The 20471-nt window shown below is 46.0% G+C and overlaps 1 protein-coding gene across 4 annotated transcripts in view; it reads left to right on the top strand.

Moving 5' to 3' along the window:
• The window catches only part of reln (reelin), a 78822-nt gene that overhangs the window by 43521 nt on the left and 14830 nt on the right, over nucleotides 1-20471 (top strand). For all 4 annotated transcript variants that reach the window (XM_040162763.2, XM_078082890.1, XM_078082889.1 and 1 more), the window contains exons 5-34: nucleotides 2756-2788; nucleotides 2886-2964; nucleotides 3055-3151; nucleotides 3917-3968; nucleotides 5065-5173; nucleotides 5660-5900; nucleotides 6084-6229; nucleotides 7615-7766; nucleotides 7865-7980; nucleotides 8520-8728; nucleotides 9204-9332; nucleotides 9444-9553; nucleotides 9717-9783; nucleotides 10043-10276; nucleotides 11195-11356; nucleotides 12001-12237; nucleotides 12333-12525; nucleotides 13319-13431; nucleotides 14974-15111; nucleotides 15288-15474; nucleotides 15907-16112; nucleotides 16223-16394; nucleotides 16620-16826; nucleotides 16906-17141; nucleotides 17876-18033; nucleotides 18133-18340; nucleotides 18450-18526; nucleotides 18913-19071; nucleotides 19197-19391; nucleotides 20128-20401. In XM_040162763.2, the coding sequence (XP_040018697.2) occupies nucleotides 2756-2788; nucleotides 2886-2964; nucleotides 3055-3151; nucleotides 3917-3968; nucleotides 5065-5173; nucleotides 5660-5900; nucleotides 6084-6229; nucleotides 7615-7766; nucleotides 7865-7980; nucleotides 8520-8728; nucleotides 9204-9332; nucleotides 9444-9553; nucleotides 9717-9783; nucleotides 10043-10276; nucleotides 11195-11356; nucleotides 12001-12237; nucleotides 12333-12525; nucleotides 13319-13431; nucleotides 14974-15111; nucleotides 15288-15474; nucleotides 15907-16112; nucleotides 16223-16394; nucleotides 16620-16826; nucleotides 16906-17141; nucleotides 17876-18033; nucleotides 18133-18340; nucleotides 18450-18526; nucleotides 18913-19071; nucleotides 19197-19391; nucleotides 20128-20401 (4696 nt within the window). The remainder of the gene's footprint in view (nucleotides 1-2755; nucleotides 2789-2885; nucleotides 2965-3054; nucleotides 3152-3916; nucleotides 3969-5064; nucleotides 5174-5659; nucleotides 5901-6083; nucleotides 6230-7614; nucleotides 7767-7864; nucleotides 7981-8519; nucleotides 8729-9203; nucleotides 9333-9443; nucleotides 9554-9716; nucleotides 9784-10042; nucleotides 10277-11194; nucleotides 11357-12000; nucleotides 12238-12332; nucleotides 12526-13318; nucleotides 13432-14973; nucleotides 15112-15287; nucleotides 15475-15906; nucleotides 16113-16222; nucleotides 16395-16619; nucleotides 16827-16905; nucleotides 17142-17875; nucleotides 18034-18132; nucleotides 18341-18449; nucleotides 18527-18912; nucleotides 19072-19196; nucleotides 19392-20127; nucleotides 20402-20471) is intronic.

Here is a 20471-nt window from a genome sequence, read left to right as displayed (position 1 = left end):
CGGCTTTAAACACAGCCAGAAAAGGCAAAACAGAGATTGGAAAATAGAACGATGTCTTCGCTGGTCTCCTCTCCACTTACCTATGATTATTGTAATGATGCCGACTGAAGCCCACTCAGAGGCCCTGGTTTTCTCTGAGTGGAGCGAAGTGGCTCCTATCGGACCATAGAGAACAATTTCTTTCTAGTCATTGTAAAAGGAAAAAACAACAGCATCCTGCGTCCTGCTGAGTCTGTAATTGCAACAGCCAGTCAGACCGGAGCAATTCCACTTCAAACGAGGTCCGCCTCGTTAAGGATGTGAGTCAGACGAGAAGAGAACAGGAGATTGGAAGAGCGGATGCGGTTTACCGGGTGGGGAGAAAAAAACGGGGAGAGAGAGGAGATTAGAGCTGGAAGATGGAGAGAAGTAGGGGGAGAAGATTTAGCATGACTTGTGCCCTGCGCTCTTTGTGCCGACATGTCTGAGACCGCAGAGGCTTACGCTTATTTAGTCCCCCCTCGTATTAGCCAAACCCTGCTCATCAGCACCCGTCCGGTTCTACTCCCAGAGTAGTTTATTGAGAATACCCTCTTTGTTGCATCGCTTTCTATGTGTGCATATTTGTGCAAGTTAGTAGCAAAATAGCCGAGGGTTGGGTCAGCTCTGGCAGGAAACGTCTGTGTGTGTGTGTGTGTGTGTGTGTGTGTGTGTGTGTGTGTTTCTGTGTGTGTGTGTGTGTGTGTGTGTGCATTTAGAATTTTGTGTGTGTGTGTGTCTCCCTCGGCCCGCTTGTCAGCATAAGCCCCGGCCAGGGAGATACAGGCATTAGCGGAGATGAGCCCCAAATAGAGGAGGCCGTAATTGAAGTCTTTAAGAAAGTGAGAGGGGATTAATCCAAGTGAAATGAGCGCCACTGTCTGCTCCCGATGCGCACGGGGTTAGACACAGACAGACAGAATGGGTGCGGATGGAGGGAGAGATTGTGATGGAAGGAAAAGGAGAGAGACACCAGCAGAGCGTGATGAAGCATGGAGAAAGAAAACTGTAAATGAGGCCTTTCTGAAAGCTTGAAGGGATTATCCAGCCCCACCCCCCCCCCCTCCCCAAAAATCATTTGGGCCTTTCTCCAGCCAAATGGTCTCACTAGAAAGGCTGAGAGAGACTTAGACGGGTTTGTTTAAGAGAGAGAGACTGTATGCGGTTCACTATTGTCCGTCAGTTTGAGAGGGTGGATGAGCAGGAATCGTGTCGTGGTACCCATTCCGCTCCGGTCTGTTTTTTAAGGTGAACAGACTCTTAATGTAAACAGAGCCCAAAACTGCTTACCTTATTTTTCTTACAGTTTAATAGGGTACTAGGAAGCAGAGAGAGTTGCGCATGCTGCGATTGATAGCGCCTCCAGACGTGTTTGGAATCGGCTGACATTTGAGGATTAGAGGGCGAGGAAGGGAGAATGGGGGTAGGAGGGCCCTTTGATCTGCTTTTCATGGGCTTCGCTGTCGATGCTCGGGCTCCAGCCGTGGAGCCCGAGCATCGGGGTCCACCAGAGCGGCAGCAACAGCCGCAGCCACTGAACCGGCCAGCTCCGGCACACAGGCCACTAAAGCTCCAACTTCTGCCGTCAGTGTAAAACTTTTCCAGAACTCTGTGAATAGTAAATCCACTCTTAAGTGCCCAGCATTTGGATCCATAGGGAATAAATTACTGACCTCTGAATGAAGGCATTTGCAGAGCCATTACGATGGTAAGAAATCTTTTTTTTGATAATCCCTCTTGATTTATGTTCCGTTGTTCATGAGGGATTTTAGGTGGGCTTCTCAAACGCAAGCCCCTCTCAGAGGGAATGTTAAAACTGCTGCAAGGCTTGAAAGGAACTAACTAGAAATTAAACTCTTCATGGAGTGGGTTATCTCAGTGTGTTTTATCAGGTGGGCAGACTCATCCCGGATGGAGAATACTGCGGCAGATTATCCTTCTATTCGGTCTCGAGTTTAAAAAAAACAACAACTACCGGAGCAAAGTAAAGCAGCTCGAAGGGATTGAGGGGTCACATGTTCACTAAGGTTAAAGCCACTGTGCCAAATCCAGCAGTGACTGGAGTGAACATTTGGTGCATTTTAGCTTTATGTTCTTAGTGTCTTAAATACACAAAAGCAAAAGTTTTAAATTAGTCACCTACTGTATGTTCATTTTCTTTGGTGCAAATCTCCATAATTTGCCTCAACATTCCTGTCTCTTAATACAACATCTAAACTAATCAATCAAAATGTCTTTACTTTGACTTATTACGTTTTTAACCTTAAATGTGCATGCATACACTATTCTACGGTGCTCAGCGCTTGAGTCAGCGCCACTTTATTTTCTTCAAGCCATGTTTGATTCATTAAGTCTCAACATTCACCTCCGTCCTCTCACAGCCGTGTATCCTCTGGGAGCGATGGGTGGTTTTGTGTGATGGCTAGCTAGCGGCCACAGATTAAAGCACACGGACGCCTCTGAGGTGGATGGCGGTTAATTGGCATTGAACTGTCGAGCATGGCCGCCCTTACTGACAGGAATTAATTAACGTGGGCAGCCAGGAGACTGCAGCCGTGGCCGGCCAGGACACGGAGAAAGTTTGTTTCACTCTGAGATGACTATGACTCTTACACACGTTTTCCAACCAATCAAAATGCAAAACTGCATTGATAGGAAACGATGATGTAGTCTGTTTATCTACTACTGATAACAACTCATAACTCATTTCCTTTCTTCCTCTCTGTTTCCGTTTCAGCTCCAACCGAGTCCCCGTTAAGACCTAGTCTTGGTGAGTTTGCATCATTTTCCCATAGCTAATTGCCACATTAAATACAAGGTATTACCAAGACTGTGTCTGACTGAAAGCAAATGCTGTTTTTGTGCAGTGGAGCTCCATGGAAAACACGCTGTTCTGCGTGACGACTTTGACTCTAACCTCCAGGGCGAGCTGGACCCGAGCATCTGGTAGGGGAAAAGGACTTTTCTGCAATTTAAAGAGTTCTATATATTTGATAATTCTTGCTTTTGTTATAACTCCGTTTCCTCTCCCCTCAGGTCTGAGTGCAGGAACTGTGAGGTGGGAGAGCAGTGTGGTGTACTGATGCATGGCAGAGCGGTCACTTTCTGCGAGCCCTTTGGAGAACGTGAGCTGGTAACTGTCATGTTCAACCACACTGCCGCCGCTGTACATTTTACGGACCATTGAGCACACACCCGAAAAGCAACCACCCGGTGGCCACAACCACAGCTACAGGAAATTAGAGCGTACGAGCTGTGGGCACAGTAGAGTCTGAAGTTGTAACATCTGCAAATAACCTCCGCACAAATGTCTACTCTCTAACTCTCTCTAACAAAGAAACGGCCCCCTTTCTATCTTGACAAAGTTGATTTTGAGACTCTTTATTTTGCTGGGAGAGATGAAAGCCGGCTGGTCCGCAGCAGAGATGCATTTAATGTCTGATGAGTCTTACTTTACTGATAAGCAGTTGCTTTATCTGGCCGTTCCAAATGTTTGATGCCGTTGCCTGGCAACTTTTCTGACAAGTGCCTAAGCGTGCACATCCAGAGAACGTCTCGTATATAATATCAATGACAATGAGAATCTCTTCACGTGCACAAAGCTACTCTCAAACTCCCTCTCGCACACACACACACGCACGCACACACACACTTCTAATCTACTTGGGTTTTATACATGAATTTCTCACCCTTTTGCACAGATGTGGCAATATGTTGAAAACACTTTAGAACCTTGTTCATTGGGAATACAGGTGCAACAGACGTTTAACCTGAAAACATCAGTGAAACACTGTGTTGAGTGAAAAGCACTTGAAGTGCAAAAAATAGTAACAATAAATTATAAGATTTTTGATGATTTACGAGTGATATCCTAAACTGCCGTGTGTATCCTCCCCAGACCACTGTACCTCTCAACACCAGCACAGCCTCAGTCCTGCAGTTTGCCCTGGGTAGGTATTACATCTCTACACGTTGCAAACAAGGAAGTAGTACCAATACACAACACAGAGTACGATACCCTGTTCATATACCTCAGACCCTGCATGCAGCATGCAACAGTCTTTCTCAGCCAGGACAATATAGACCCCTTTGTCTTCCTCCATAAAACCACCATATTTGTCCTGTTTCCTGCCAGTGTGTTTCTCTGTCTCTCCTCCTCCTCTCCTATCACAATAATGAATTATTGAAAATATTCAGAAAAGACACCCAGAAGGTAAGGCAGAGTTTTTTAGAGAATGCGTCTTGTTGTATTTTTCATGTCCATTACGTGTTTCCACCAATACTCATGGGAACATGACTGTGAGGAAGTTACAGTACATGCAGCAACCTCTTTGCCCCTCCCTCCTGTACGTCTCTATTCCGATCTCTGTTCTGTCTGGCTTTGCGCTCGTTTGCAGGTTATTAATATGACTTTGTGATGCAGAAGTGTTGTGTATGCAGAGGTGCAGTAGAGCAGTGCATCGAGGTGGTGGCAGGTTAATGCACGACTGTATTCACCGGGGAGGGAGCGGCGCGGCAGGACGTGGCTGCCGCGCACCGTCAGGTGGTGTGGAGGAAGGCGAGGAGAGAAGGGCGGGATATGGGGGGGTTAGCCTATACTTCGTCCATTAGCCACCTTTGACCCCAACAGCTCCCGCAGCCCCCCCCCCGCACTAACCCACATGTCTGATCCCACTCAGACTTGCCAAGCAGTCACACGTACACACATACAGTGTTAATCTGTAGTTGGATATCGAGTCTCCGGTCCTACATCAGCTCCAGTGATTAAGTCTGCATATTTCTCTCAGCCCTGTTAAGCTGCTGATCTCTTCGTTACACCGTGACACCGTTTAAACCCAATTTTTATCACTTGGCTAAAGGGGGAATTTGGGAGCAATCAGTTAGAAGAAGCCATCCCCTTCGGGTATACTAGGGATCATTGCTCCGCTGATGGAATTCAATCGTTGAAAAGAGGAAACTATAGCTGACACTTTGAGTAGCTGTTCCCTCAACAGGAGTGTTAACTGTCATATATGTCTGTCCTCTGTGTGCATTTATATTCCCCAGGCTCAGGCTCCTGCCGGTTCAGTTACTCAGACCCCAGCATCACTGTGTCATACAGCCTAAGTGGCAACGCCAACACCTCAGATGACTGGATCACACTGGAGAAGATCAGGTCTCGCTCTCTCCCCTCTTCCTCCTTCTTCCTCATCCATCCAACAGCCCTTCCATCTGTTATGAACACCCGTCCTCTCCTCTTTTCCCCTCATTCACACCTCCCCCTCTCAATTTGTCATTCCTCTCCTGTATGTTTCTCTACGTTCCCCCTGTTTTTCATCCCTCTATCCCGGCCTCTCTCTGTTTAGTCAGCTCAGAGGGGGAACACAGGCTTAATGTAATGATGCAGTCTCAAAACTACAGCATTCAGCTGCAGTAAGCGGATGTTTTAATTGTGTGTGGACACAGAAAACCATTCATACATCAAGGATTGGATCTCTCTGTTTTATTCCACCATAAGGACAAGTAGTGTCTCTCCATATGTGGCTATTCCAGCTTCATTTCAATGACTAATGGTGATTATTCAATGCATAAACAGGTTGCAGTTAAGTACGTAATCACAGCCGTCACATATAATACTTTGTGTTATACGTTTCTCCTCCAGGGCCCCGACCAACAGCAGCACCGTTGTCCACCTGCTTCCCCTGCCGCATCAATCCAGGGCTGATGGCGTTCGTCTCCGCTGGTCTCAGGAGGTCCCCCGTGGACCCGAAGGCTACGAGTCCTGCTGGGGGCTGGACAATGTGCTGCTGGTCAATGCTGCCCACAGGGCTCCTCTTATGGAGGACAACTTGGACCCTCCAGACACTGCCAACTGGCTCTTCTTCCCCGGAGCGACTGTCAAGGTACACAACAAACCAGCCTACACTTACAGATTCCCTTCTTTAAGAAATATGATAGATTGAATCATGATGAAATAACCTCTCTGTTGCCAGAAAGACCATTTTTTAAGCTTTCACTGCAAAGTCAATACCAAAATCCCGTAGAGCACGGTTGCATGTGTTAACACCTGCACTCCTATTTGCCAGCATGCCTGTCAGTCCGAAGGCAATGCCCTGTATTTCCATGGTGGTGAGGGAGTTGGCCACAGCTTTGCCTCCACCAGAGACATTGACCTGCATCGGGAGGAAGGAAGGAGCTACTGGGAGGAAGACTTTGAAAGTCTACCGTCAAAGTAAGTCGTCATAATGGTCCCACGTTTTCCCCCACCCCATTTACGGGATAATTGGACCAGCTGTGCTATTTAATGAAGTTAAAAGAACAAAATATAAACAGACCCAAATCAAACCCACAAAAGCATTATCCTTAATACATGTTGGTTCATGATTGATATAATTATTTAATACAACGCCATAGCATGGCGTGGAAAGAGAGAGTAAACACAGAGAGATTGTTTTTGGTAGCCTACCAGCGCTCTGGTATTTGGGTGTGTATATATACACAGGCTTTGACATCTGTCACTTGTCATATGCCGACCGATGCAACATGCAGCGAGTTGCACAGGTTTAATTCGAGCACGGGGGCCGACACAGGTGAGTGCCATGCCTCTGACTGCTACGGGGACGGCAGCCCATCTGCTCAGAGTGAGACACACACACACACACACACACACACACACACACACACACACACACTCTTGCTTTCTAACACACACTGGACGGCAGACAGCAAGGTAGCACAGTGGGAGCCACTGCATGAGGCGGAGATATGAAAGAAGAAAGGTGATAGATACCCGTTAATGCCAGAGAGTGATTAGCAGACCCCCTGCACCAGGTCTGTCATTAATGAGGAGGATCTGAAACACGAAGCTATTTCCACTCACACCTTCCTGCAGCACGCCAGCGTGCGACACTGCACGCCATCTCTCACCCATCAGGTGTCATGGTCCGACACGTGTGTGATGTAGACATCGAGCGTTTTCTGCTCGTGCTAGGCTCCTTTCCACTAGGCGCCATTTAACCCAATAGACTGAAAGAAAGGAAAAGGGAGAGCGAGAAGCAGGCAGTGGAGGCAGAGGAACACACTGAGTATCTTCTGAGTTAAACACGTGCAGAAATGCTGTATTACTTGCGTTGTGTGTTTTTGTTGCACATTATGGCTGCTGTTTGCAGACTTCAGTAATACTCCAGGGGGGAATGTTGTATTAAATAGGCAATCTATAAACACAGATGTTTGCATCCTGGGATTATTAGGTCAATATAGGTTGAGGTTAATATTGGGCCATAAGGTTAAGTGCTTAAGACTTAGCAATAAATTAAGCCTCTCTCTGTGTACTTCACAGTACGTTGTTATTTTCAGTGTTATTTCCCTTCTTTATCCAATCTTACTCTTAAGAATGAATCATTGTTACTTTTAAACTATATTAGGCCACAAACCATCTTACTTAGAGAAAGAAAACTCATTATTTCAGTTTTAGAGTCTATCATGTGGCATTATTGCTTGGATCGCTTGTCTTTTTGCCATTATTAATGGTGATGAAATACTGCCACATGAGTCATGTTCTCCTTATTTTAAATTTTGTGCTGATGAACTTCATTTACTTACTCTTTTTTTACCCAGTTGGGACATAGAGGGAGCCGTCTGTGGGACCCACTGTGGGGAGATTGAGTCCGGCTCAGCGCTAGTGTTTGAGAAAGAGGGCAGGAGGAGGCTGTGCACCCCGTACCTCGACACCACGTCTTATGGAAACCTTCGTTTCTACTTCACCATGGGTATGGAAGACCTCCACACGTATTCACGTTAAGCAACGGTAGATGTGCACACAACCATTTGGCATTGCATGACCACGGAGATGCGTGCTTGTGTTCAGGTGGCGGGGACTGTGATCCAGGAGAGTCTCATGAGAACGACGTGGTTCTGTTTGGAAGGTCTGAAGGCAGGAGGGAACGCGTGGCCCTCGACAGCCTCCCTTACTCTTCTTACAGGGTGAGACACAAAGACGTGTACTTGTACAGTACGGTTCAGAGCCTGAAGTGCTGGCTTTACTGTATACCAGTGAATTGATGGTAATACAATGGCAGTTATATTGAATTGTCAGTCCAACTAGACAACCGTGTATAATGTAACTGTGGTGGAATTGTTAACGATGAGGTTCGAGATACTCTAGAGACCAACAGCAGTGTATTTCAGATTACTGGAATAAACCAATAATAAAGACTTTAGAATTTAATCAAATTATTTTTATTGTGTGTAAAATGTAATTTTATTTCCGTTCTGTTTCTCACAGAAACATGCTTAACTCCTGAACCAGTGCATTCCCATTCCTAGACTTTCAATAGAGCTGATACTATTGGATCATCATGATTGATTTGCTATTTGCATGTGTTTTGATAGTTGATTAATCGTTTCATTTTCCTTTTTAGCAATCATTTTGAAAGCATTGTTCCAGCTTTTCAAAATACCCCTGGCTTTTCTCTTTTTTGGCGTCTTGCCACTATTCTGATCTGCTTTTCTGTCTGTCCCAGAGTCCCGCGCTCGTATCGGTGGCGCTGCCCACCGAGCTGCAAACACCAGTCACCCAGTTCTGCCTGGAGCAGCGGTCACATGGGGGGGCCAACCGCCACGTATGGGCTGTGGACTTCATGCAGCTGCTCCCAGTGCTGCCTGGCACCCACACACATGTTGCTCAGTTCTCCATCAACCTCGGCTGTGGCTCCTACCAGCCTGCCAACAGGTGTGACACATGTTTAAACTGGGTTTTGACATGAAAATATTGCCACTTTTCATGTCAAAATCACAAAATTGGGCTCCAACAAAGGAGACCTCTATACGGCAAGTGAGACCCCTTCGATTCGGTCAGTTATTTTAGGGCAAGAAGGGTGGATATGATGTAAAGGGAACTTTCAGGCACTGTTCTTAAATGGCCATAGCGGTATCTGGAGAAATATGAACTCAAAGAATGAGGAATGTTTAAGAAGTTTCTTGGGATTAATTTCTTCTGGGTATTTAAATCCAAGAGTTCAAGCTCTTGCAGTCATTTGAAGCTTAAATCTTTAAATGAGTAGTAAAGTAAAAGGCATTACGGTGGAGTCTCGGAAGACATCATTTACGTTTTCTTATCTAATCTAAATAAGATCACTCTAGCCACTTTAGCTTATTTAATTTGCAAATTAAAATGTTGAGATAAGACGTCCTCTGTTTGCCATTAGCGTGAGTCTGGAGTTTTCCACCAACCACGGCCGCTCCTGGTCTCTGCTCCACACCGAGTGTCTGCCAGAGCTCTGTGCTGGACCCCACCTTCCTCACAGCACCATCTACTCTTCTGACAACTACAGCGGGTATGAAGGAGTCTGCAAACCTGTGTGTGTGACATGAGTGTCTGACTCATACATACAGTATGTGTCAGTCGGTCACTTTGGAAACATGCATATTGTATTTTGTCTCTCCAGGTGGACCAGAATCTCCATCCCTCTGCCCAATGCTGCCCTGACGGAGACAACACGTTTCCGTTGGAAACAGACAAGCACTGGATTGGGCAACATGTGGGCTATAGACAATGGTTAGTACTATACATATACAGGTCACATGGTTTAGTTTGACGCCAAAAATGAGATGCAAAACTTCCTCCATAAGAATGAATTTAGGGTTACAGACATTTTGAACATAAACAAAAGTATTAAATTATCTAATGATGTCATTTCCATGCCTGGATTTTGCTTCAGTGTATCTCGGTCCGGCCTGCCTTCGTTTCTGCTCTGGGAGAGGTCACTGTTCCCGCACCGGCTGCAAGTAAGTATCTGCTTTTTATTAAACCAAATGAATCCATTGTGTCTCCTTGAAAATGAGTCTGCTCGTTATCCACCTAATGCCTTCCAGCACCAATCACCATCCAAAAGTTAATCAAATTGTATTATGCTTGTGATTTATTAATGGATTTTCATTATGACTGTCTTCTTTTTCTCATTTATATCCTTCACTCTTTTTTAATGTGTCATGTCTTTCCCACCTACCTCTCCTCTCTCCCTCTCTCTCCCTCTCTCTCCACCAGATGTGACCCTGGCTTCAGTGGTCCTGCCTGTGAGCTCGCCTCCCAAACCTTCCCGGCGTTCCTGTCGGAGGGCTTCTCCAGCCCGCGCCTCTCCTCCTACCACAGCTTCTCCTCGCTCCGTGGTGCCGAGGTCAGCTTCGGTTGTGGCGTGCTGGCCAGCGGGAAGGCCTTGGTCTTCAACAGAGACAGCAGGAGACACTTGGTTACATCTCCACTAGACAGCTCCCAGGCCAGGTAATGGAAAAAGCTGATGTAGGAAAAAACCCACACAAACATAGATTTTGTAAGATTTTTTAGATTTTGAATCTGCTGGTTTTTGTGCCACCAGAATATTTATTTGTAAAACTCTGACTTGTCGTCATCATCTGGCTCTACTGCTAATTAATACTGCAAATGTTCCATCCAGTCACCCATCCACACTGTCAGTTCCTCGTTCCCTCATACTCTGGGCTCTTATGCTGTTGATTGATTGCGACCGTGGGGAGGACTGCAGATGAGAGGAGAGATTAAAAGAGGAGGAAAATGTGAGGGCGAAAGATAGAGAGGCAACGGGGAAGTTAGATAAGGCATCTGTGTTAGATTGATTATGCCTGTTGCGGCTCTGTGTATGCCACCTGATGGCCATATTTAATGCCAGTTTCCTGGCTGAATGAGTGAATAGCTGCCTGAAAGAGGAAACCGCATCGCTATTGAAAGCCCTGCTCAGCCAAGGACAGAGAGAGCTGGAGGCTGACAGCCCAGGAAAGATGATGGGACATTACAATAAGTATTGCATTGGAGCGGATGAAAATATGTCGGCCAAAACATGGAAGAACACATAAAAGTATGGAACCTCGAATACATTATCTAAGTAGAGTTAACACGGACACATGGATCTTTCTTGCACTTTATTTCCTTCCACCTCCTCACATCTAATTTTTCCCATATTCATTTAATCATCTCATCCATCATCCTGCCACCTCCCTCCCGCCTCTCTACTCTGCATGACTGTCTGTTTGTCCGCCCTTCTTTCCCCTCTCTCTCTCTCTCACCTCTCTTCGCTTGTCTCTTTTCCTGCATCTCATTCATCAACCTGCCCTCTTCCCTTCTTCTGTGTCATTCTCCCCTTCTCACTCTAACCTCCCCTACTCCTCTCGCTTTCACTGTCTGCAGGTACCTACAGTTTACGCTTCGCCTGGGAAGCCGAAGCACCCTGAGCTCATGTCCCGCCCCAGACCAGCCAGGAGAGGGAGTCCTGCTACATTACTCCTCAGACAACGGCATCACTTGGACACTGCTGCAGCACTACGCTTACCAAGGCTTCCATGAGCCAAGGTACCTCCTATGTTTGGAGTCTGTCTGTGTGTGTGTGTGTGTGTGCACATACACTTGTATGCTTGCTCTATTCCACAGAGATACTATGACTCCATTAACAGACGCATTTTGCGCTGCTAATGGCATGCTGGAGGTGTAAGCCGCTGGGACCCATCGAGTCTGTTAGAGCGGTACGTGTGTGTGTAATGAAGACCAAGTGGGCTGGGTTCCAGCGTCGCAGAGCTCTTCATCACCACTAGAGGGGTCAACTATCTGACCCGCGGGTGCGATTGGAAGTTGTTACTCTTTCAACACCTACGTCCGTACTAAAGACCCCAAAAAACAGGAATCCGTCTTGACGGAGAGAAAAAGGTCTCTGCGGCAATTCAAAATTTAAAGAGTGACGCAAGATGCTGTTAATAAATTTGGTTACATTGACCATCTGCATTGTGTCAAAATCTGTTGAAGATTGTCTAAGCAGACTGTGATTATGCAGGGTTTAGATCCAAGTCAGAGTATCGGTTCAGTAAGCTACTGTGATTCACTCCAGCTATGTTTTCCGTTTTTTGGATACTGACCCAAAATAAACTGTTCTCGCATTTGCACGGATGTGACTTTGCGCTACTTTCTTCAAGCAGATCTAATAATCCCTCTCTCCCAACCAGGATCGTGTCGGTCGAGCTCCCTGCCGGTGCTCGTAAATTCGGCGTGCAGTTCCGCTGGTGGCAGCCGTACCATTCAGGTCGCGGTCACGATGTGTGGGCCCTGGATGAGATCAGCATGACCTCCGTGCTGTTTAACACTATAAGCCTGGACTTCAGCAACGTGCTGGACGTCACCCAGAGTCTCGGTTTCTATCTCGGCCTTGTCCAGCCCTACTGCCAACACGACTGGACCCTCAGGTAGGAGACTTAACGGCAGAGGCAGCCATCGCATAACAATCCTGCACACGACATTGAGCGTGGTGTCCTCTCTCTCCTGGCGTGTTCTACTATAGCTTCTCCGGGGAGCCCAGCCCTGGCTCCAGTATTCGTTACGTGGAAACTCAGTCGATGCAGATCGGCGCCTCCTACAGCCTGCAGTTCTCACTGGTCATGGGCTGTGGTCGCGAGCCGTCCCCTCACATTGACACTCAGGTCCGCCTGGAGTTCTCCACCAATCATGGCCTCACTTGGCACCTGGTCAAAGAGGTACGGAGCATGAACACAGTCGGCTTTTGTTCTCCATGTTAAGTGATTGTTGACACCTGAGGCGCACAGCCTTGTTCATGACTAGAAGTTGTAGGAGTCGTCCCCGAGAAAGACACGGAAGTATGTAATTCATGATTAGGAATATTGATTTACCCATTACAGACTGTAATAATATGTAAATAATGTCTTTAAACGTGGAACTTAGTTTCAGATGAGAAATCATCGCAATTACTTTTTATCATCCCACTATTAGCAAATACATGGCAATACTTGAATCAGCAGGCAGATTATCTTCTTATGATTCAACAAAGATTTTCCCCGATCACAAATGGCTCATAAATATTCATGAGGCGCCAAAGTGTCTGCCAAGATTTGTATTGCCATTGGAACTGAATAGGGCTTAATGAGTCTTCCATCAGTGAATGTTTTCTAATTCTCCCGTGCATGAAAATCTGGCAAGTGCAAAATGTAACTCGCTGAATGTCCTGTAACTAATCCTTCCTTGTGTTCCAGGGTCCAAGGTCAGAGAAACTGTAATCCTGTTTTAGCCTTTTAGTACGCATATAACGAGGGGCTAATGCGGTCTCGGGGTGTGTCCGCAGCGGATTATGCTGTTTCTGAAAATGTTTGCAATAAAACAAAGTCCACAATGACAAGTGGAAAAACTTTAAGAATTATGAGTAATCAATCTTAAGTTATGACCCGACTGTCCCCCCCCTCCCTCCCCGACCCCCCTCCATGACTATACGATAAAAAGTGTGTTTTAATGAAAGCTATTATCTCTTTCACCTAGGCCTGTCTGCCCGGCATGACAAGCTGCTCTGAGTTTACAGCTCCCAGCGTTTACCATCCATCAGAGTTCAAAGACTGGAGACGCATCACTTTGTCTCTGCCTCAGAAGACATGGTAAGAAACTCCCATCTGTAGACATAGAAGACACGATTCACAAAGGGCCCTCTTGGGACATCAAGTCCTCTGATTTGATCTTTTATCTTTCATATCTTTTGTAGTCAACAAGCTTAATACACCTGAGATTGAGGCGAATGTTTAACATAAAGGAAGCGCGGGCACCAATTACTGTTCATGTCTCACACGTCAATACACAGGCAGGGACGTGTGTAACTATTTTACATCATTCTTCTTTTTAAAAAAGGATTGTTTTCTTTCATATAAAATGCTCTAATGCACACTAACAAAACAAGGAATAAAAGTCCTTTTATTCATTTTGGAAAACATAATATCGTATTACGATGTTGAGAACACTTTAGTCAAAAGAACACAAAAAGTAGAAGTCAGTATTGATCCAACTCACTACGTGATACAGAAGCAGCGGCCTCTCTTTTGTGTTTGCACTCACTATTCGATTAAATAATCTGATGGTCATCATTTAGCTAATAGCCAACAGCTAGATGAACTAAAACCTTTGAATTGGCGTTATGCGTTTCCAGTATAAATACTCCAAGAATATAACAGTGCATTGTGAAAAGTAGAGTACAATCGTCAGTAATCAAGCTCCATTTACCATCATGCATTGCACTGAAACAAAGGCAGATGGACGAGAGGAAAGAGAGCAGCGTGATAGAGACAAATCCATGAGTTGAGGTGGAAAAATTATATATTTTATGTGACAAAAATAGCTTGCAGATTCATATTTACTGACATACTTTTATGTCAATATTTATTATGGATATTAAACCAGCCGATGTTGATCTGGCACATTTTAATTGTGGGGCAGCAGTAATGTAATTTAAGGCGTGGAGTAAACCAGCCGTCCTGTATTCAGCATTTCCTGCTAAATTCATTTACTGTAACAGCCCTCGCTTGCACATATATCAGCTCAAACCATCACATAAACCTTCCACACGGATAACTGTGACCTCCACCTCCATTTCATTCTGCCACCCAGCCCCTTAATAAATTGGTGGTCTAATCTCCAACAGGGTGAGATGAGAGGTCACAGGGTCACGGCTACCATAATGAAATAGTCGTGAAATAGCCGTGTAGGATCAGCTGGTGGTCTGAGTCAATACGGGTCATAGAGGAAAGAGACAAAAAAACGCGTACTATAAATCCCCCAGAATACCTGACCAACTGCGCCCTGACGACCATTTGTCATCACTCGACGTGCAGGCGCTCACATGCCTGCATCCACACTGCACGCACATTCACATCCACAGACCTTGAACACAGATGATGCGATGATGATGGTATGATGATGCCCTATGAAACAACCCCCCTTCCCCCACACACACACACACACAATAGACATTCACCAATGTGCTAAGGTTAATCTTTACCTGCCAGAACACTTAATCCACAACTCTTTATCCCCGGTAGAGAAGTAGATTAGTCAGTATAACATGATGACAACAGCCTGACCTGTTAGCAACGGCTGTCCGTTTTTGAGATCATGTAATGTGATTGTGTTTGTGTATTTCCTGTGTTCAGGTCCAGCGCAACACGGTTCCGCTGGATCCAAAACTACTACGGAGAGCAGGACGAGTGGGCCCTGGATGACATCTACATCGGCCAGCAATGTCCTAATATGTGCCACGGACATGGATGGTGTGACCATGGACACTGCAGGTCAGCTTTCACTTACAGATACAGGCATAAAACTCCTCGAGGATTGTCTATATTGCTATTTCAATAAACCCATTGAAGGCCCAGAAATATTATCTTATTGATGTTTGTTATACGATAATTCGAGCAGAGAGATTTAGAACCAAGATGAGAAGTTTGGCCGATGTCTTCTCTCGTAGGTGTGATGAAGGTTTCTCTGGAACAGACTGCCAGCCCTCCTCCCCCCTCTCCTCCAGCGTACTCTCTGACTTTGAGTCCCAGGATGCACTGCTGGCCACATGGAGGGAGGTGATTGGTGGAGAGGTCGTCACCCCCGACATGGGCTGTGGGGTGGTCTCATCTGGATCATCCCTGTACTTCAGCAAGGTGAAACAACTAGAAAAGTTTCTTGGAAATCTTGATCCAAATGCATATCCCAGAATTTTGATCGGGAGAATGCAGCATTTACAAAAAATGTTTTTCAATAAACTGTGTTTAGTGCACGATTATAAATAAATGTCTCACAAAAACATTTAGTGTCTGTTTACCTTTGACCTCTGAATTACTGCTACCCTCAAAATATATGGGATTTATTTCATCCTTTCATGGTTCTGTAGAATAATTGATTCTAACTGGATTGGGGGTGCACACAATTTTCAGTCAGCTCTGTATTGTATCTGCCTCTCACATTTCCAAATGACCAGACATAGCTGAAATCTGCTGCTGGTCTTTCTGTTTGAGTGATATTTCTTCCAGGATTTGGCGTTTTGGTCCTTCCTTTCCACACATGTCTGAATACATGTGCGTGTGTGTTGTCAGGCTGGGCTGAGGCAGCTGTTGAGCTGGGACCTGGACACTGAATGGGCGGAGTTTGTGCAGTTCTACCTGCGGGTGGGCGGAGACTGGGCCGAGTGTAATCAGGCGGACAGCCGGGAGGAAGGAGTGCTGTTGCAGTACAGCAACGACGGAGGCATAAACTGGGGCCTCATCGCCGAGATGTACTTCACCGACTTCACCAAGCCTCGGTGAGAAACCGGCAGAGGAACAACATTCAGACCCCTGATCTCTTTCTTGCTGTCTGTGCAATAAATGAGTTTTATGCATAATTAATAATTAATCTGTCGTGTCCTCTCAGCTTTGTCCACTATGAGCTTCCCTTGGCCTCAAAGACGCCCTCTACAAGGTTTCGGTGGTGGCAGCCTCTTCACTCTGGGGATGGTTACGATCAGTGGGCAATTGATGACATCATCATTTTATCAGAGAGGGAGAAACACATCATCCCCATGGCCAATCCAACTCTACCACAGGTCAGGAATCAACTGAAGCAGTTTCTCCTTTAACGTATCATCCGTTCACCTCTTGAAAATGTATTTTCTTGTTGAGGAAAGTGTCGGCCCAACTGAGAAAGAACAGCCCTAAAGCCTTTCCGAAAATATGTCCGATTATCTCCGGGTGAATATGCTTTGCTGCATACAGGGATGCCTCTTATCACAAAACAACACAACAAACTTGTCTGTCCTCTGTCTCAACAGAACTTCTACGAGAAGCCAGCATTTGACTACCCTCTGAACCAGATGAGTGTGTGGCTGATGCTGGGTAATGAAGGCATGGAGAGGGAAAGCAACAACAGCTTCTGCGCCTCAACGCCTTCTGCGATGGTGTTTGGCCGCTCCGATGGGGACAGGGTGGCCGTCACCAGGGACCTGGCCTTGCGGTCTGGCTACACCCTTCAGTTTAAGGTAAGCGTAAAACCTTTTTTTTTTAAGGATGCCGTTTTGGATAAAAGGCACACAATAATTACGTTTTTTTCCCTACCAGTTGAACATAGGCTGCGAATCAGAGTTCAGCGCGTCTGCTCCAGTCATGCTGCAGTACTCTCACGATGCCGGGCGCACCTGGGCGCTGGTCCGAGAGGGCTGTTACCCAGGAACCCTGGGGGCAGGTGTCTGTGAGGGCAGTGGTCGGGAGCTTAGAGAGCCCACCGTCTACAACACTGGAGACTACGAACAGTGGACCAGGGTGACTGTGGTAATACCACGCAACGTTGCAGCCAGGTAGCTATGGTAACAGGCATGCAATTGGATTTCAGTCGATGTATTAGGAATTTGATTCATTTTCTTCTGACTCAAAGGGGCGATTTAACGAAGGGATTGAACATACACAAACTACACTAAAGAATCTTTTAAAAGCAGCAGAAAAGTATGAAAAAACACAAATACAGTTAATTTGTTAGCGTCTTCAGAGAATTAGTGAATCAGGGAAAAGATGCAAATACTGAATTTGTGTCATGAAACATAAATGAATAAAGTTAGCCTAAATATATGATTTTTAAAAAGATTAAGAAAAAAAGGATTACAATATCAACAAATAAACAAATGATTTCTTCAATCCTGGCCTTACAATTTTCCCTTTCCTCTTTCTTAATTGCCTTCAGGAGCTTTGGATGGAAATAGAACTCTGGCTCAGGCTGATTTTCCCCCTCACAATCGGACTCATTAGCCTCACGCTTATTTATAATTTGCCACATAGATAATTGCAATCAGATGAAAAAGCTGAGAAAATTACTGTCAGCTGCAAAACTTTATGGACGTGTTTGCATTGTAATATAATTACGGTTGTTACATATATTTCGTGAATCGAACCTTGAGACTGGAGAGATGGTTGCAAATGATACATAATTCACAAAGCTACCGGCGGATGCAATCCCTTCTTTGTGAATATATATTCTGACTGGTAAATTTAAATGTCTTTATCACTTTCTTCTACCTCCTTCCCCTCATTTCCACAGTAAAACACGCTTCCGCTGGTTCCAGGAGAGCAGCGTGTACAGAGATGCTCCGCCTTTCGCCCTGGACGGGGTCTACATCTCTGAGCCTTGTCCCAACCACTGTGGGGGACATGGAGATTGCATCTCTGGCGTTTGCTTCTGTGATATGGGTTACACAGGTACAATAACAGATAGGGAAGGCAAAACAAATAAAATACATAATGGTTTTAATGTATCTTTGTCAAATATACCTTTTCATTTCCTATTTTATTGAATAGTGGAGCAGGATAGTTGTGTGCCGTCGGTGGCCGGTCCCACTGAGCTGACTGAGGGCTTCGAGGGGAAGTTGAGCCCTCTCTGGCAGAGCCTAAGTGGGGGACAAATTGGAGGTGGATGTGGCATCATTGGGGAGGGCAAAGCTCTGTACTTCAGTAGCCCCGGGAGGAGAGAAGCGCGCACAGTGCCTCTAGACACCACCAACACCCGGTGAGGAGAATCCACATCCGTACATCTCTCACATGGAGGCATTGGAGTCCAGTTCAATTGGAGGTTATTTATTTGAAACTGAAATTGAGTTGTTACTGTTTCCACACAGATTGGTTCAATTCTACATCCGAATAGGCAGCAAGAGTTTGGGGCCCACGTGCACGAGGCCTCGGTCCCGCAACGAAGGTAATTCTAACATGCTGTAGTGAGGCCCTCTGCTGCATTCGTGTGGCTGTTCCTCAACGGTGCATTGAAACGAGCAGCTCCACGTCTGATCTGATCAGTTCACGCCTCGTTTGTCTCATTTGTTCCTTTTGACAGTTTGCACTTTGACTGTGCAGTTTCCAATCTGGGCGTCATTCTCAGTCTATTCTAGTCTGTTTAGTCCAGTCAGAAGCGGTGAAGCGGTGCTGAAGGCTCAGTCTGATCGTTCCTGTAATGTCAGACTAAACAGCTTATTTCAGAAAAAAGTATTTTCTGCTGGTTTTATTTTGTAGTTGACATAGTTTTACCATAGTGTTTGTGTGTGCACAAAAATAAGTTCTCTCCCTCTGCTCTTTGTTTGATTGCAGGAGTCATTGTCCAGTTCTCTACAAACAATGGGGTCCAATGGCAGTTCGTTAGGGAGCTGGACTTTAGTTCCTTCCTAGAGCCCCAAGTGGTGACCATAGAGTTACCACCTGTTGCCAAAACTCCTTACACAGTATTTCGGTGGTGGCAGCCACAGCAGGGTAAGTTCTTAAGCAGGGTGAGCAGTACTACAGAAAAGCCCGGAAACATTACAATACTACAGATGTATTTGATATCGCAGCTTTAGCTTTGTAATCCATGTATATTTCTCTCTCCACGCTTGTAGGGAAACACTCTGCACAGTGGGCTTTGGATGATGTCTTGATCGGTATGAACGACAGCTCCAGAACCGGCTTCCACGACAAGTTTGACGGGATGACGCCTCTGAGGCACAACTGGTACCGCGTTCAGGGTGGGGAAGTGACTGTGGACTGTTTATCTCTGGACACGGCACTGACCTTCAACTCCGAGGCCATCGATAGTGAGTTACGCGAAAACATCCCTGCTCGCACGCATTCAATGAAGAGAGTTGATGACTGCCGGATCCGTAGTTGTAATTCCTTGTCCGGCTCAGAATGTGTGTGCGTGGGAAGTGAAGGAGTGACTCCCTGAGCAACCCTGACTAAGACTCTGTGTTTGCAGCCAGCAGCCCAGTGAGAAGCTGTTGGAGTGAATGTGAAGCAGAACTATACGCAGCCATGCATATGCACATTAAGTAAACCACCACTGACTGTATATTCAGATACTCAGCAGAAGTATGCATATAAATGGCTGCACAGTGAAATCGTAGCTTTACCCGCACTAAAGGCTGAAACTCGAGTCACCCATTGACTGTGGCGCTGTGGGTCCTGCATTATTAACGAGAGCAAACCTGAATTAACATCCTGGTTGTTATTTGTTGCTTGCGCCAAGCTGTAAACGGATTTACTTTGCACAAATATTACATTACAACGGGGCACATTCATTTAGCGCACAGAGCCGGACTGATTTGGCAACACATGATGCACCGAATGTCTCTGACTCTACGGCTGTCCTGATACGTGCTTAAGCACCACCCATTTTACAATGAACTCCTACACCCAACATTTGACAGCAGCTCTTGCATTTAGACTTTGTGTTTCGGCTGTACACTTTTGCTTTACATGTGACATTAAGAATGTTAAATCAAACCGGACACACACAGCGGTGTGACGCTTTGTTGTACTCCGTGTCTGCAGAGAAGCCCAGATATGCAGAGAGCTGGGACTTTGAGGTGTCCGGCTCGTCATTCCTCCAGTTTGAGCTGAGTATGGGCTGCAGTAAGTCCACCTCTTTCTCCCACGGTGTGCGACTGGAGTACTCCACAGACTGCGGTCATCACTGGTCTCTCATCACCCCGGAGTGTGTGCCGCCCGCCATCGGCTGCGCTGGTTATACGCAGAGTTCCATCTACACCTCGACCCAGTACAAACACTGGAGGAGGATCACCGTCTACCTTCCCAGTGCTGCTAAGTACGTGTGTTTTATACCCAATAGTTGACAGTAGTGGTGTATTTTCTGGCCCACGGACTCCCAGAGTAAC

This window comes from Gasterosteus aculeatus, chromosome X, assembly GCF_964276395.1.
Source record: "Gasterosteus aculeatus chromosome X, fGasAcu3.hap1.1, whole genome shotgun sequence".
In the NCBI taxonomy this organism is placed as follows: domain Eukaryota; kingdom Metazoa; phylum Chordata; class Actinopteri; order Perciformes; family Gasterosteidae; genus Gasterosteus; species Gasterosteus aculeatus.
The sequence above is the reverse complement of the archived record's forward strand: the minus strand, read 5'-3'. Positions and strand labels throughout refer to the sequence as shown.